This window comes from Vespa mandarinia, chromosome 19 (genome assembly GCF_050613455.1).
Source record: "Vespa mandarinia isolate Hongniang chromosome 19, ASM5061345v1, whole genome shotgun sequence".
NCBI classification, from domain to species: domain Eukaryota; kingdom Metazoa; phylum Arthropoda; class Insecta; order Hymenoptera; family Vespidae; genus Vespa; species Vespa mandarinia.
The window spans coordinates 3,837,783-3,850,860 of record NC_140828.1 but is presented as its reverse complement, the minus strand read 5'-3'; the positions used below and the strand labels follow the sequence as shown (position 1 = coordinate 3,850,860).

General features: G+C 31.0%; 2 protein-coding genes and 1 long non-coding RNA gene across 3 annotated transcripts; 2 read left to right on the top strand and 1 right to left on the bottom strand.

Annotated features, from left to right (window-relative positions):
* Positions 1–5,503: 5,503 nt before the first annotated feature.
* Positions 5,504–6,868, top strand: LOC118449307 (uncharacterized). The gene is made up of 4 exons (XM_035883720.2): positions 5,504–5,657; positions 5,754–6,005; positions 6,103–6,264; positions 6,556–6,868. Exons 1-4 carry the CDS (start codon positions 5,646–5,648, stop codon positions 6,676–6,678), a joined length of 549 nt encoding a protein of 182 aa, XP_035739613.2. The 5' UTR covers positions 5,504–5,645; the 3' UTR covers positions 6,679–6,868.
* Positions 6,869–7,021: 153 nt separating this feature from the next.
* On the top strand, positions 7,022–11,218 carry LOC146872396 (uncharacterized). The gene is made up of 3 exons (XM_085662731.1): positions 7,022–8,699; positions 9,127–9,414; positions 9,824–11,218. Exons 1-3 carry the CDS (start codon positions 8,688–8,690, stop codon positions 10,049–10,051), a joined length of 528 nt encoding a protein of 175 aa, XP_085518857.1. The 5' UTR covers positions 7,022–8,687; the 3' UTR covers positions 10,052–11,218.
* Positions 9,056–12,785, bottom strand: LOC146872395 (uncharacterized). The gene is made up of 4 exons (XR_014983300.1): positions 12,291–12,785; positions 10,317–10,339; positions 9,857–10,075; positions 9,056–9,376 (listed from the first exon to the last, which is right to left on the bottom strand). It is a non-coding gene; the product is annotated as an uncharacterized LOC146872395 (long non-coding RNA).
* Between the last annotated feature and the right edge of the window lie 293 nt (positions 12,786–13,078).

Here is a 13,078-nt window from a genome sequence, read left to right as displayed (position 1 = left end):
GAAAAAAAGGTGAGCGAAGGAGAAAGAAAATACATCTTAATCGAGAAACAAGCCTCCGGCAAAATTCGAGAATCTTAAAATATCATAGACGTCTATAATTTATCGTAAAGAAGTTCTCTGTCATGGTCGCGATTCAGATAAACTCATACAAAACACGTTTGCCGTTAACCTTGCTATTGTTCCGCAAAGTTGACCCCATAGACGGTCAACGAGACCGTCGTTTAACAGGTTTCACATTAGAAAACGATAGACTTTGATAAAAGCCTACCAGAGGTAATTCAGACCTACCGTAGATCCATAGATCGATTTATTCACGTCGATTTCTTGATTTACGAACTACCTTATGGTTTTGTCATTACGTCACACCTACCGACGTCTCTTTCTCGCTTTAACGTGAAAGTAAAATAGAAATAAATTGTTTAATAAATATATTTATCCAAATAAAATATATAAATATATTTATTCAAATAAAATATATAAATAATATGTGCAATTAAATAAAAAAAAGACAAACAATAAAAATAACGAAACAATTTTTTAATCTTTTTATCATTTATTATACTTGCAAACTTGTATTAGGAGGATAATTGTTTTTATTCGAATTTTTTAATTTAAAAATTCATCTAATATTTTTCTTGTAATAAAATTTGCATTATATAATATTTACGATTAACAATTATTATAAATAATATTATTATAACATTGTTTATATAATATTTGATTTGATTCTGTAAGTGCACTTAACGAAGAAAAGTAAATTCACATACCACATAAGTATGATCCATAAAACAACTGACTTGTTTAGTGAGGTCAAATATGTAATAAATCAAAAATTCTCTTGGACGTATCTCGAGTAACGATCACGTGGCAAATGATCTCTTTCGTGACGAAAATCATATATATAGATAAACAATTAATACCTACGCACTTAACTCACTAACGGGAGTAAATATTGAAGAATCGGTTTTTTTCTTTTTTCTTTTTTCTTTTTTCTGTTTTTCTTTTTTTTGGTTTCTCTTTTTGTTACTTTCACCATCGGAATCGAGCGAAGTCCCGTCACCGTTAGAACCAGTTCTTCTGAATTTTTCAATTCCTTTGGACTCTGACTCAACATCGGCCGGAAAATATTTTACGAGTTAATTTAGGCTTTTTATAAATAATTAAATTAAAAATGTTTTTTATTATATACGAAATAATATATACGAAATATAGTCAATGATTAATTATAAATATAATATACGGAGTGCAATAAGTAATAAATGATTGAAATTGCGTTTAAACTGCATTTAAAAATTGCTGATGATCTAAAGAGTTACATTTGAATAAATCAGGCCTCTACACATTAAACATATCTGTCGATTATGCATTATATATTAAAAGGGTTAAGAATGGTATCATTTAATATTTGAGCCATGGAAAAATTCATTTACGTCGCTGATGTTCGAAACTGACAAAAAAATACATTCGGCCCAGAAAAGTCCTTGCAAGGAATGCAATGAATCGTTACATCATCAAGTTGTCCAATCTCCAAAAGAGAAAGAAAGAGGAAGGAGATAAGGCTTTTGAGATGACTCGTTTTCCACTAAATTCAAGTTGATCCAAATTGAACACGTTCGCACGTAGTCTTACGTAAAACGGATCTCAGATAGACAGAATTGACGATAGAATTCAACGTTCGGATATTAATTTGTTCGTTTATTTCTATTATTTTCATTTTATCTGACACTTGTATCAATACATCGAAGTAATCCATCGAATTGATGATTTTGAACATCGTTGAGATCATATCATTCTATTTAATCAAAGTAATTATTTTATAAAAATATAAATAATATCGTATCGCATTTTTTCATTTTAATAAACTCGTATATTTAAAAAAATATTTATCGAAAGATAAAATTTCTTTTTTCGCGGTGCAAAACGTTACATAATTTATGAATATAATATTGACAAGAGAATATATTTTTACTCGACTCGGTCGGAAGTTCGATATACCTTTTGTGGTTGTTTGAACCCACAATGATCGAAGTAACGGAAGTCGATTAAGAATATCGATGTTAATTTGATATCTTTGAAGGATATTTAAAATTTTGTTCTTTCTTTTTCGTATTAAATATCTTTCGTTATCGAGTTTATCGAGATTAGCTAGTGAGTCAAGTATTTCCTTCTTTATAATTCCAAGTCGATAGACTGGAAATCGATCGTTAGATCGATCGATAGGCTTAAAACTTATAATGATTATGACATCGTTAGCGAAATATTTTTACGAGTTGTTCTTTCTTTTGAACGTAGTTGTTCAGATGGAAAAATATTGAGCAATCTTGCGCCTGCGATTAATAAATAATTAATATCTGTTGGATAGTAGTGAGGAAGAAGTATGCAAGGTAGCAAGACTTTATGATATATGTATTTGTGATCATGGTTTGTTCGTTTATTAAAAAAAAAAAAAGAAAGAAATGAAAGGTACAAAATACCCATCGCAAGCTTTCATGCTAAATGCAAATACGTACTCGATTGATCAGTAGGAAATGATCAACTTTCTATCGATTAGTTTATCTCGTATTTGTATCTTATCTACATTCTCACTTTTGATTAATTTACCTTTTCAGTTTATTTAGTTTATATGAAATATTATACAAGATTATAATTTGAGAAATTATTTTCACACAATTCATATATAATACATCTAATAATTAATATAATTTTTGTATTTTCTACATTATATCTACATTAAAAATTGTGATTTTTGATTAAAAATCATTATAAGATAATACTAATAAAAAAGGGTAGGTAATATAAAAGAGTGTAACGTTCTCACCATGAATTCGCCAGAAATTCACACGTGCGTGACCAGATAAAAGTTAGCCGATACGGTTCGCCGTATTTATCTATATAATGGAGCATTCTCTCCATGAAAACGGATCTGGTATATATGTATATATCGGACAAGATTCAAAGTTGTCGTGAATGGTGCAAGCAAAGTAGCGAGCTAAGACTGCGACACACCTCCCTCGACCATTTCCGGTCTTAGATCGAAATATCGTTTATGCAATTCGATCTATATATGTACGTATGTATGTACGTATGTACATAATTACTATTTCATATTGAAATAATCGATATCCTATCGAAAAGAGATGATTTAGAAAAATAATCGATTGTTTCCAAGAAATCTTTACTATTCGATCCGCTCGAGAAATCTTTCGAAATGAAAGATCGGATCGAATAGTAATTAACGTTCAATCGAATAAATAACTTGTTTACTTCCAGAACTCTGAAAAGATTGAAAATGATTTTAACTCTTACATCAGAAAATCTACATAGATATGAGCAAATAATTGTATTAATCTTCTCATAGAAAAGGTGAAATATATGTAATCTCGAAATAAATCAGATGTATATTAGGAACGTCTTACGAAATCGATCATCGTCGTTGTATCATTGCGTGCTCGATACTCCATAAGAAATTGACAAACACACGCGACTAACAGACTCTTACACATCGCTGATAATTACATTTTGCACGCTAGTTAACGTTTGTTCTACCGAGAACGGAGAAGCTTTTAAACTAGGCCTGTCCGGGTCTAGAGATATGGCTTACTAATTCAATCGCAGATTTCGTGTCCGATCTGTCGAACTACATTTAAACATTTGTTCGAAACCAATGAACCATTAAATCTATCGAAAAGATTTTTGTTAGAATAATAGAATCAGAAAAGAAAATCCTGTATAATCATAATATAATTGATAAAATATCAAAAAACAATTATCCTTTCTTTTTCTTTTTCTCCTATTTCTAAGCACAAATTTTATTCTTTAGAATAGGATTACGTCAAACATGAATAACGTTACAGAATCTATGTATTATACATTCGTATCGGCTGACGTAGAAACTCTTATCTTTCTAAGTCTCCCACTTACTAGCGTGAGCGTATCGCTTTAGTAAGTCAGTCTCGTTCTTCGTCTTCTTTTACGATCGAGACACGAGTATGACTTTCTATCTTGACGTTCAAACGCGTCTAAATTTATCTGACTGTATATCATCGATTGTTTTCTTCCTTCTTTCACTACCCCTATAAAAAGAAAAAAAAGTAAGACAAAAAACAAACAAGTCGGTTTAGTCCGAATAGTTTCTTAAAATCTGCATCTCGACGCATAGAGACGAGAAAGAGAGAGAGAGAGAAAGAGAGAGACGTTAATTTCGAGGAATGCAAAGATCATAACCGATAATCAAACGTGTCCAGGTTTCACATTAAAGAACCTAACTTGATCACAAACTTCGAATTATATCACGCTTTCTAAATTTTTGATAACGAATTCTCTTTTTTTTTTTCTTTTTTACTTAATTATCCTATGCGATTACTATACTTGAAAGATAAAACATATCATAACAATCGATATAATGAACTTTAGAGAAAACTTATTATTTGATAAGAAGTGATAATTCAAATTTGTTGATCCTTCGATACTTTTCAAATTTAAAGATCAACCGGTTTTTTCTGATATTCTAATACGTTTTAAATCGAATAGTAATAGTAAAATTAATTACTTTTAGACACGATTCGTGATTAACTTATTTCTCGAAGAGTCTGATTCGACGAATTGACCGAAATAAATATATTCGCACAAATTCGCATGGTTATTTGTCGACGAAATCAAATTTCTTTTGTTTCTTCTTCGATCGATATTATTTGTAATAATTTTCATTAAACATAATCGTGACCAATTAATATTTGCTATAAACCACCATTCGTTGAAAGTTCAGTTGAAAAAAAAAAAGGAAAAGAACGGAAAATGTCATGTATGAGCTTAAAATCACTCTTCAAAATTAATAATTTATTAGTTTTATTTTTAGCTAATCAATCAAGAAAATGAAAACATTTTCAAATAGTAGTAGTAGTAATTGCACAGGATATTTGTAAACAATGGTACAAAAAATGACAGTTGTAGGTACTCAGCCAACATAATCGATATAATCGAATACTTAACAATACCAACATAATCGAATACTTTTATCCAAGATAACTAATTTACTCTTGCAGCACGATATTTTTTATCAATTAGCTATAAAAAGAAAATTAATTTCATATCTACCATTTTTACATTTAACACAAATAAACAAATAAAAGGTAAAGGAAAAGAAATGGAAAAAAGAGAATGGGAAGACGTAGATGTGATCGAGAAAAGAAAATCAATAGATTTACGATTAAAAAAGAATCGACCGATTGGTACTTAGCTCGTTCACGTATATGCATAAAATGGCTGATCGTTGACTTAGCTATGCAAAATAGTCATATGTGCCCATAAGAATCGATAGTACAAGTAAACATAATATACACAGGCACATGTGTGTATGCGTAATACACATCATCAAAAGCAATACACGTTTATTTAGTTATACAACCAAGGTATCTCTAACGTACGTATTATGTATTATAATATGTAATAGGTATATGGATTCTATGGTAGGTAAATAGAGGCGTGAGGTAGGTGTGGCGATGGTTTAACGCACGGCCATTGGCTTCCTATTGGAGGGGTGTACGTGTGAAATGAAAGTCGATTCCCTATATAAAGGGTGGTTTTCTTCGTATACGACAGAAACCGATTTAATTTAGCAAACGAGACTTGGTACACAGTCGATCAACATGAAGGCTTTGGTAGGTTAGAACTATTGTGCAGAAAAAAGATATTAACCAGCAACGATATATATCTGAATTATAGAGAGAAAAACAAAGATACTCGTGTGTTTCTAGATTTGCTTGATGCTGATTTCCGTGGCATATGCCAGTGAGAAAGCAGAAGAAAATGTAGAAGAAAAGGCAATTAAAAAACGTGGACTATTGGGTCTTGGATTGGGATATGGAGGAGGTTATGGGGGTGGTTATGGAGGTGGTTATGGGGGTGGTCATGGTTACGAAGCTGGTGCCTCCGTTGCAATTGCTACTGTTCCGGTAGAAGTACCAAAGCCATATCCAGTTGCTGTTGACAGACCCTACCCAGTGAAGGTGAGTCTTTGAGATTTTGTCAAATCTCAGCGAGATTTGTGTCAAATTTATTAATAAACAGCAAGAAAAATTGTCGAATATTATTTGATGATTTTAGGTGCCAGTTCCTGTCCCGCAACCAGTGCCAGTTGCTGTTCCTGTTGACAGACCTTACCCAGTTGTTCAGACCAAGACCGTGACGGTTCCAGTTGACAGGCCTTATCCTGTCTCTGTCCCTGTTAAGGTACCAGTACCTGTACCTGCACCTTATCCAGTCAAGGTAAGCTCTAATAATCTTGACAAATATTAACGTTATAATTATTAATAAAAAGTTATGCCAATCTCTGGCTGTTGAATCTGTTTATATTAATTAATAAATATTTCAGTTATCTCTTATATATATAAAAAATTTGTTAATCTTTTAAGTATACAGAAAATTATAGAAATAGGACTATACTATATATTTGTAAACGAGCAATAAAATATACAAACATTAGAATACTAATAGATATAATGTTATTAATACGTATGAATAAATTAATTATAAATCTTCTTTATAATTTATTTACAGGTACCAGTGGCTCAGCCAGTACCAGTCCCAGTAGCTCAGCCAGTTCCAGTCGCGGTTCCACAACCTGTCGTCGTCAAAGAAACGGTCCCCGTTCTTCTTAAGGGCGGTTATGGTCATTACTAGATGAAATTTTTTCCTTCTTTTCTATCTTCGTCTATCCCATATTTCTAAACTCCTTGCCTAACATCCAAACATCGCAAAACATCTTGACGAGCGCAAACCAAAAAAAGAACATCCTTCCGCTCCCCCTTCTCTCTCTTACTTACCCTAGTACTTAAATTTCATGAAATAAAAAATTGATTTTGTAAATGTTTTTCTAAAGAAATCATATGCTTCTCTCTCTCTCTCTCCTTCTCTCTCTCTTTCTCTCTCTCTCCCTCCCCTTCTCTCTCTCTCTCTCTCCTTCTCTCTCTCTTTCTCTCTCTCTCCCTCCCCTTCTCTCTCTCTCTCTCCTTCTCTCTCTCTTTTTTTCTCTCTCCCTCCCCTTTTCTCTCTCTCTCTCTCCCTCTCTCTTTCTCTTCCGTTTGCCAATTCTTTTATTCTCTTTCACAATACGTCGACTTTCTCAAAAAAAAAGTCACGAAATTATATCAATTTTCATAACAATGAAAGTTACTATTGCAAGCAGGACAATACTCAAAAAGATTCAATACGTCCATTAAAATTGCGCAAACTTATAGTAAATTTTTAAATTTGACAAATACGTTTGAAACATTTACAATTTAAAGAATTATTTATTAAGTTATATTAATTATAAATTATGATTCAAGCGTCTGTGATTCTATAGAGTTCATAAAAGTTATCTAAAAAAAAAGTATTGTGCCTGATATAAATTTTTGTCTTGGACGAGTTGAAAAATTAGGAAACAAAGAAAGACAAAGAAGATGCTGACTCGTGAAATTCTTCTTAAAAAAAGGATTTACGAAATGGGCGATAAGTTTATGAAGAAACAAAATTTTACATCAATTTACATATGTTAATCTAGAATCTATAATACAGATCTCGGTAAAAAAAAAAAAGAATAATAATGATAATAAAATAAAAATGATCTTTCGAGAAGATATCCCGGACGTAGTGACAAATACCAACTATAAATATTTAGTACTGACGTAATCGATGAGAACATGAGAACAGATTAAAATATGTTTAGGTTATCGTCTGCAACTCATTTTTTAAATGTGACATGTAATTCATTAAATAATACAAACAAAATTTATACTTGTCTCTTCGATCTTTTTTTATTATTTCTTAATAAAAAGAAGATAAAAACAGTTGGAATAGTTTTGTCGTTTAAAAAAAATGTTAAATTATGGGAAAAAGACGAATGATTGATAAGTCGATATCTAGATCGATCTTTTATTTATTATCTTATTATTTTTTCTTCATTTCGGGCCAGCTGGCCAATTAGCGAAAGAAATTTAAAAAGGCTCGAACCAATTTTGGTAATGGTAGGGCTCTGAATTTCGTCAAGGTACAAAGATATAATAAGGAAGTGAGAGAGAGGGGGGAGAGAAATGTAATTACGAAATGAAAGGGACTACGAAAGAGATATCCGATATATTTAAAAATCAAATTTTAATTAAATATTCAAAAGATTTGATGAAACACAAGATGTTCGAATAGTAATTTAATTCAAGGATTAATGACAAATATTCATTTATGTACGATTATTTTCAAAAAATACTACTTGACTTATTTATTTTGATCTGTCAAATGTGTACAAATCTGATCTTTTTTATTATACCTAATTCTTTTCGGAATAATAATTTTTCGTAAGAAAGAAGAATATAATCGATTCGGAACAAAATTCTGTTTTTTCTGAAAGAAAAGAAGAGAAAGAAAAAATAGTTGCGTAAGAAAGAGAGAGAGAGAAAGAGAGAGAGAGAGATAGGAAGAGAACTTTTAAAAGAAATTGGTTTCTTCTCTCTACTTGACGTACACGGCCGGTTTCTTTTTTCTTTATTTCGGTAGTCCACCGTCGCCAGCACCACCACCACCACCACCATCACTGTGACCATCAACGTCTTTCGCTTTTTCGAGGGTTCGTCAGTTTCACGTATAAAAGCGAGAATCTTCTCGGTCGAATTCATCAGTCGAAAATAAATCGAACCAACCGAATACGAATTCTCAACATGAACGCAAAGGTAATTAATTAGATTCTACTTTTGTGATAGTTCATTTGAATACAATATACCAATGAGAAAAGGAGAAAGAGAAAGAGAGAGACAATAGGAAACTTAGTTAGGAATTCATGGAACGTATACATTCTTTGATAATTTTTCAATGCATGATTATTGTAGAAACTTTAGAGAAAACTTGATATGTATTAACTATTTCACTACTTTTTCTCTCTCTCTCTCTCTCTCTCTCTCCCGTATATACCACAAATGAAATGGTTTACCGTGTATAAGTGTTCAGAACAAAACGACATCATCAAAATCTTATAAAAAAATTTAATATGCAACTAGAATTTATAAAGCGTTACAAATTATATATACATTATAGTTTTGCGAGTACATAGATATGTACATTGAAGAATAAACCTAAGTGTGTATAATATTCAAATTCCAGATGTTTATACTTTTCGCCCTCGTGGCATTGGCTGTTGCCGAAAAGACGTCAACGAAAGGGACGAAGAAAGATAAACGGGGACTCGTCGGATATAGTTTAGGATACGGCGGACTCAACACGTACTCGGCTGCTCATTACCCTACGGTCGGCATCAGTTCGTATTCTGCTCAATACCCATCGATTGACATCACCCATGGGGTCTCTACTGTCGTTACAAAAGAAGTTCCAGTCCCAGTACCTCATCCGGTTCCTGTAACCGTTGAGAAACATGTCCCAATTCCAGTCAAGGTAATTTCATTAGAACAAAAAGAAAAATATCTGATACTTTTATCGTAAAATTTATTCGAATTTAGATATCAAAAAAAAAAAAGAAATATCAAACGCTTCGTTAATCCAACCAAGACATTTTTCTAATCAATCTGTTTGAACGAATTAATAAAGAAAAAAACATACACATTGAATGTGTGATCGAAAGTAATCAAGATAAAATCGATCATTGAAAGGCGATGCCGTAGAAAATAGAAGACCTCGTATTAATAATCACGCTCTAGTTGATCTTAGACGTCAACAAGTAACTCCTAAGTTGCAAGGACGTTGATTACAAAATAGCAACGTCGATGTTATAAAAAAGAAAACGCAAAAACTTGATTGAGAATAGGAAAATATTTTCGATTGATATTTTGAATTAAATTTTCAGGTGCCGTATGCAGTACCAGTAGACAGACCATACCCGGTACAAGTACCGAAACCTTATCCGGTTGAAGTAACGAAACATGTTCCTGTCCCAGTTGACCGTCCTGTTCCAGTTCCAGTAAGCGTCCCGGTCAAGGTTCCAGTGCCAGCCCCATACGTAGTGAAGGTAGCTCAACCTTATGGAGTCTACGTTTCCTCTGACCTTTCTTATGGTGGTCAATCTTCTTGGTAAATGGCTGACGACGACAACAAGAACCTTCAGAAAACAGAAAACATTTGTTCACGAATGTTATTCTGTCCTCGAAAAAAAAATCATAATGGTACTCCAAAGATGGATATACTTTAAAGGATAAAAAAGAAGAAAAAAAAAACAGATAGCTATATTGGATTACTTCATTTTCTTACTTTAAGAATCTCAAAGTAGAAATCTCGTATTGAGAGTTCTGCATAATTTAAATACATTATATTATATAGTACTTATTTTTCGGTATACCTACATTTTGTTCTTCTTTCTCTCTGTCTGTCCTTGCAAAAAGAAATAATAAGTATGATTACGTGGAAAATTGGAGCTCATTATATACCGAGTTGATACTAAAAGTGGATCGAAGCAATGCATGCGAATATAACGATCGAAAGCGAAATTCGATGGCTGTAGTTGATTCTCGTAAAAAAATGATTACATGAATTCGAGCGAGATACTCGTTAAAACGAAAAGAAAGGGCGGTAAAGGGAGACAGCAAAAAATTTCCATGTGATAAGATTCATTGACGGCGATATGACACGTAAGATGTGTACAATTTCTCCCGTCAAAAAAAAAGAAACGAATGAATTTCATTTATTCATCCTTTTTTTGCATTAAGAAAAATACAATGATGATTAGCCACTCGTTTTACTTAATAATTTTTTAATTAATATCAAACCGAAATTACTGTTAAAAATCTAAGCGTATAATTAAAAGATTATATTGGATGAAATGTGCCATCTATCAAATTTCTTTTATCGTCTACTTTATACAGTATACATATTGCTTCATAATTAAAAAAAATGTATTATTATGTGCAAAACATTGATACCTAAAAAGAGTATTAATATACTTGAAGCCTCTTAATATGAATCGATTTATTAAAGTCGATGTTGTTTATTTATTAAAGTAGACGTAAACAATTATTCAATCATAATTATGTTCAAAATGCATTGAAGCATGTTAGTTCTAGATCGATCGTACGATTCGGTGATTATAAGATATACGTAGGATGATTCATGAATAAATCAGGAAAGAACCGATTCAGTTTTTTTAAATAAATTAGAATTGTAGAATTAAATTTACTTAAACAAAGTGTTCTTTTTTAACAGCATTGAATACGCGGATAATTCAGCACAAATTTTATTTTAATAATATTATTCTATATTTACAAAACCATATTCTTCGATATCTATTTATTTTTACAAAAGATATCAACCTATAAAACTATAATTTACATAAAACTATAAAACTATAAAACTATAAAACTATAATTTATTTCACTGCCAGGAATAAATTTAGATCTTTCAAATATTTCTTCCAAGAATAATATAAGACCGTAAAAATTAATAACAAATGTTTAATAATTAAAGAAATAAATTATTAAAGTTTGACGTAAAAGCAATGTATTCCGTATATCTAATATATATATATATATATTAGATATAATGTAATGTATATATATATATATATATATATATTATATATATATTATATATATATATATATATTATATATATATTATATATATATATATGAATACCTATCTTCTAAAATCCATTGCGATATTGTCGCAAAAATGCTCGATTTGTAATAGGATAACATGACAATAGTGGAGGTTGTCGAATAAAAGGCGCGATAATATTGTTCATTTAATTATCCGGCGTTAGATGGCATAAGAAGTATTAATATGACCGTTTTATAGTACCGTTCCGCACGCTAGATAGCGCAAAGGATATTCAAAGAATGTTGGTATGATAATTCAATATCTATTTCTCACACTAGATGGCGCGAAGAGTATCAAGAGAACATCGGTATGATAATTCAATATCTCTTTCTAATACTAGATGGAACTAGAGATATAAAGAAAGTTCGTTTTCAATAATTTAGTATAATCCAAAAATACATTTTATACATGATAATTATAAAATTAGACATTTAATTATTATGAAAATTGTCTATACAAGTATATATTAATCATTAATAATATTTATTGCATAATATTCAACATGAGTATAAATCGACTGGATATCTCCATAGAATAACTCCGTAAACTCCCTGCTTTAATATAAGACTATTAAGGTTCATAAAGAATATTTAATGATATAGTTAACAAATTCTTTAGATTTTATTGTATTTTTCAATGTGGTATATAATTCTTCAATGTATTAAAATATATTTATATTTATCGTAAAAGTTGTTCTTGTGACGATCTCGTTGCGACTGTTACCTCTATTCCGCCAAGCACATAGCTAACACATCTCGGCACAACCAAATGCACATGTAGAAACCAACCAAACAAAATGAGAGACAACAAAAACGCCGAAAACAAAGGAGACGTCAAAAGACATCAGGAACAAAAAAAGAAATGATTCATTCTTTCTTTGATTCTTCTTGAAACCACAGCTGTAGTTGTTGAAAGTGATAGTCTAATTAAACTACTGTGTATCTGACGAAGTTAAATAAATATATCACAATTATAGCTTGATATGCAAAATTTCTTTCTACATAGTGGGTTGCTACGAAAAACCCACATTCTTAATACTCCTAGAACCATCTAGCTCTATTGGTATAAACTATTAAAAAATATATTTTCTTTATACTCCTGGTGCGATCTAGCGAGACTACCGATACTAAACTATTAAAAAATATATTCTTTTAATACCCCTGGCACCATCTAGCATCGCATCAACTAAACGTTATTTTCGCGCCTTTTATTCGACGACCTCCACTACTCTCATGTTATACTATTACAAATCGAACATTTTTGCGACAACATGGTCGTCGATTATTGGATAGGCATTCATATATATAGATATATATAAATACCAAATAAATTCATGTATTTTAATTATTTATTTTTTAATAATTAGATATTTGTTATAAACTTTTACGGTCTTATATTGTTCCTAAGAGGTTATAGAACATTTATGAAATCTAAATCTTTATAATTTATTTCTGTTTATAAATGTTTATAAATTGTATTTGTCAGTAATGAATTATATTAATCCGAGATAT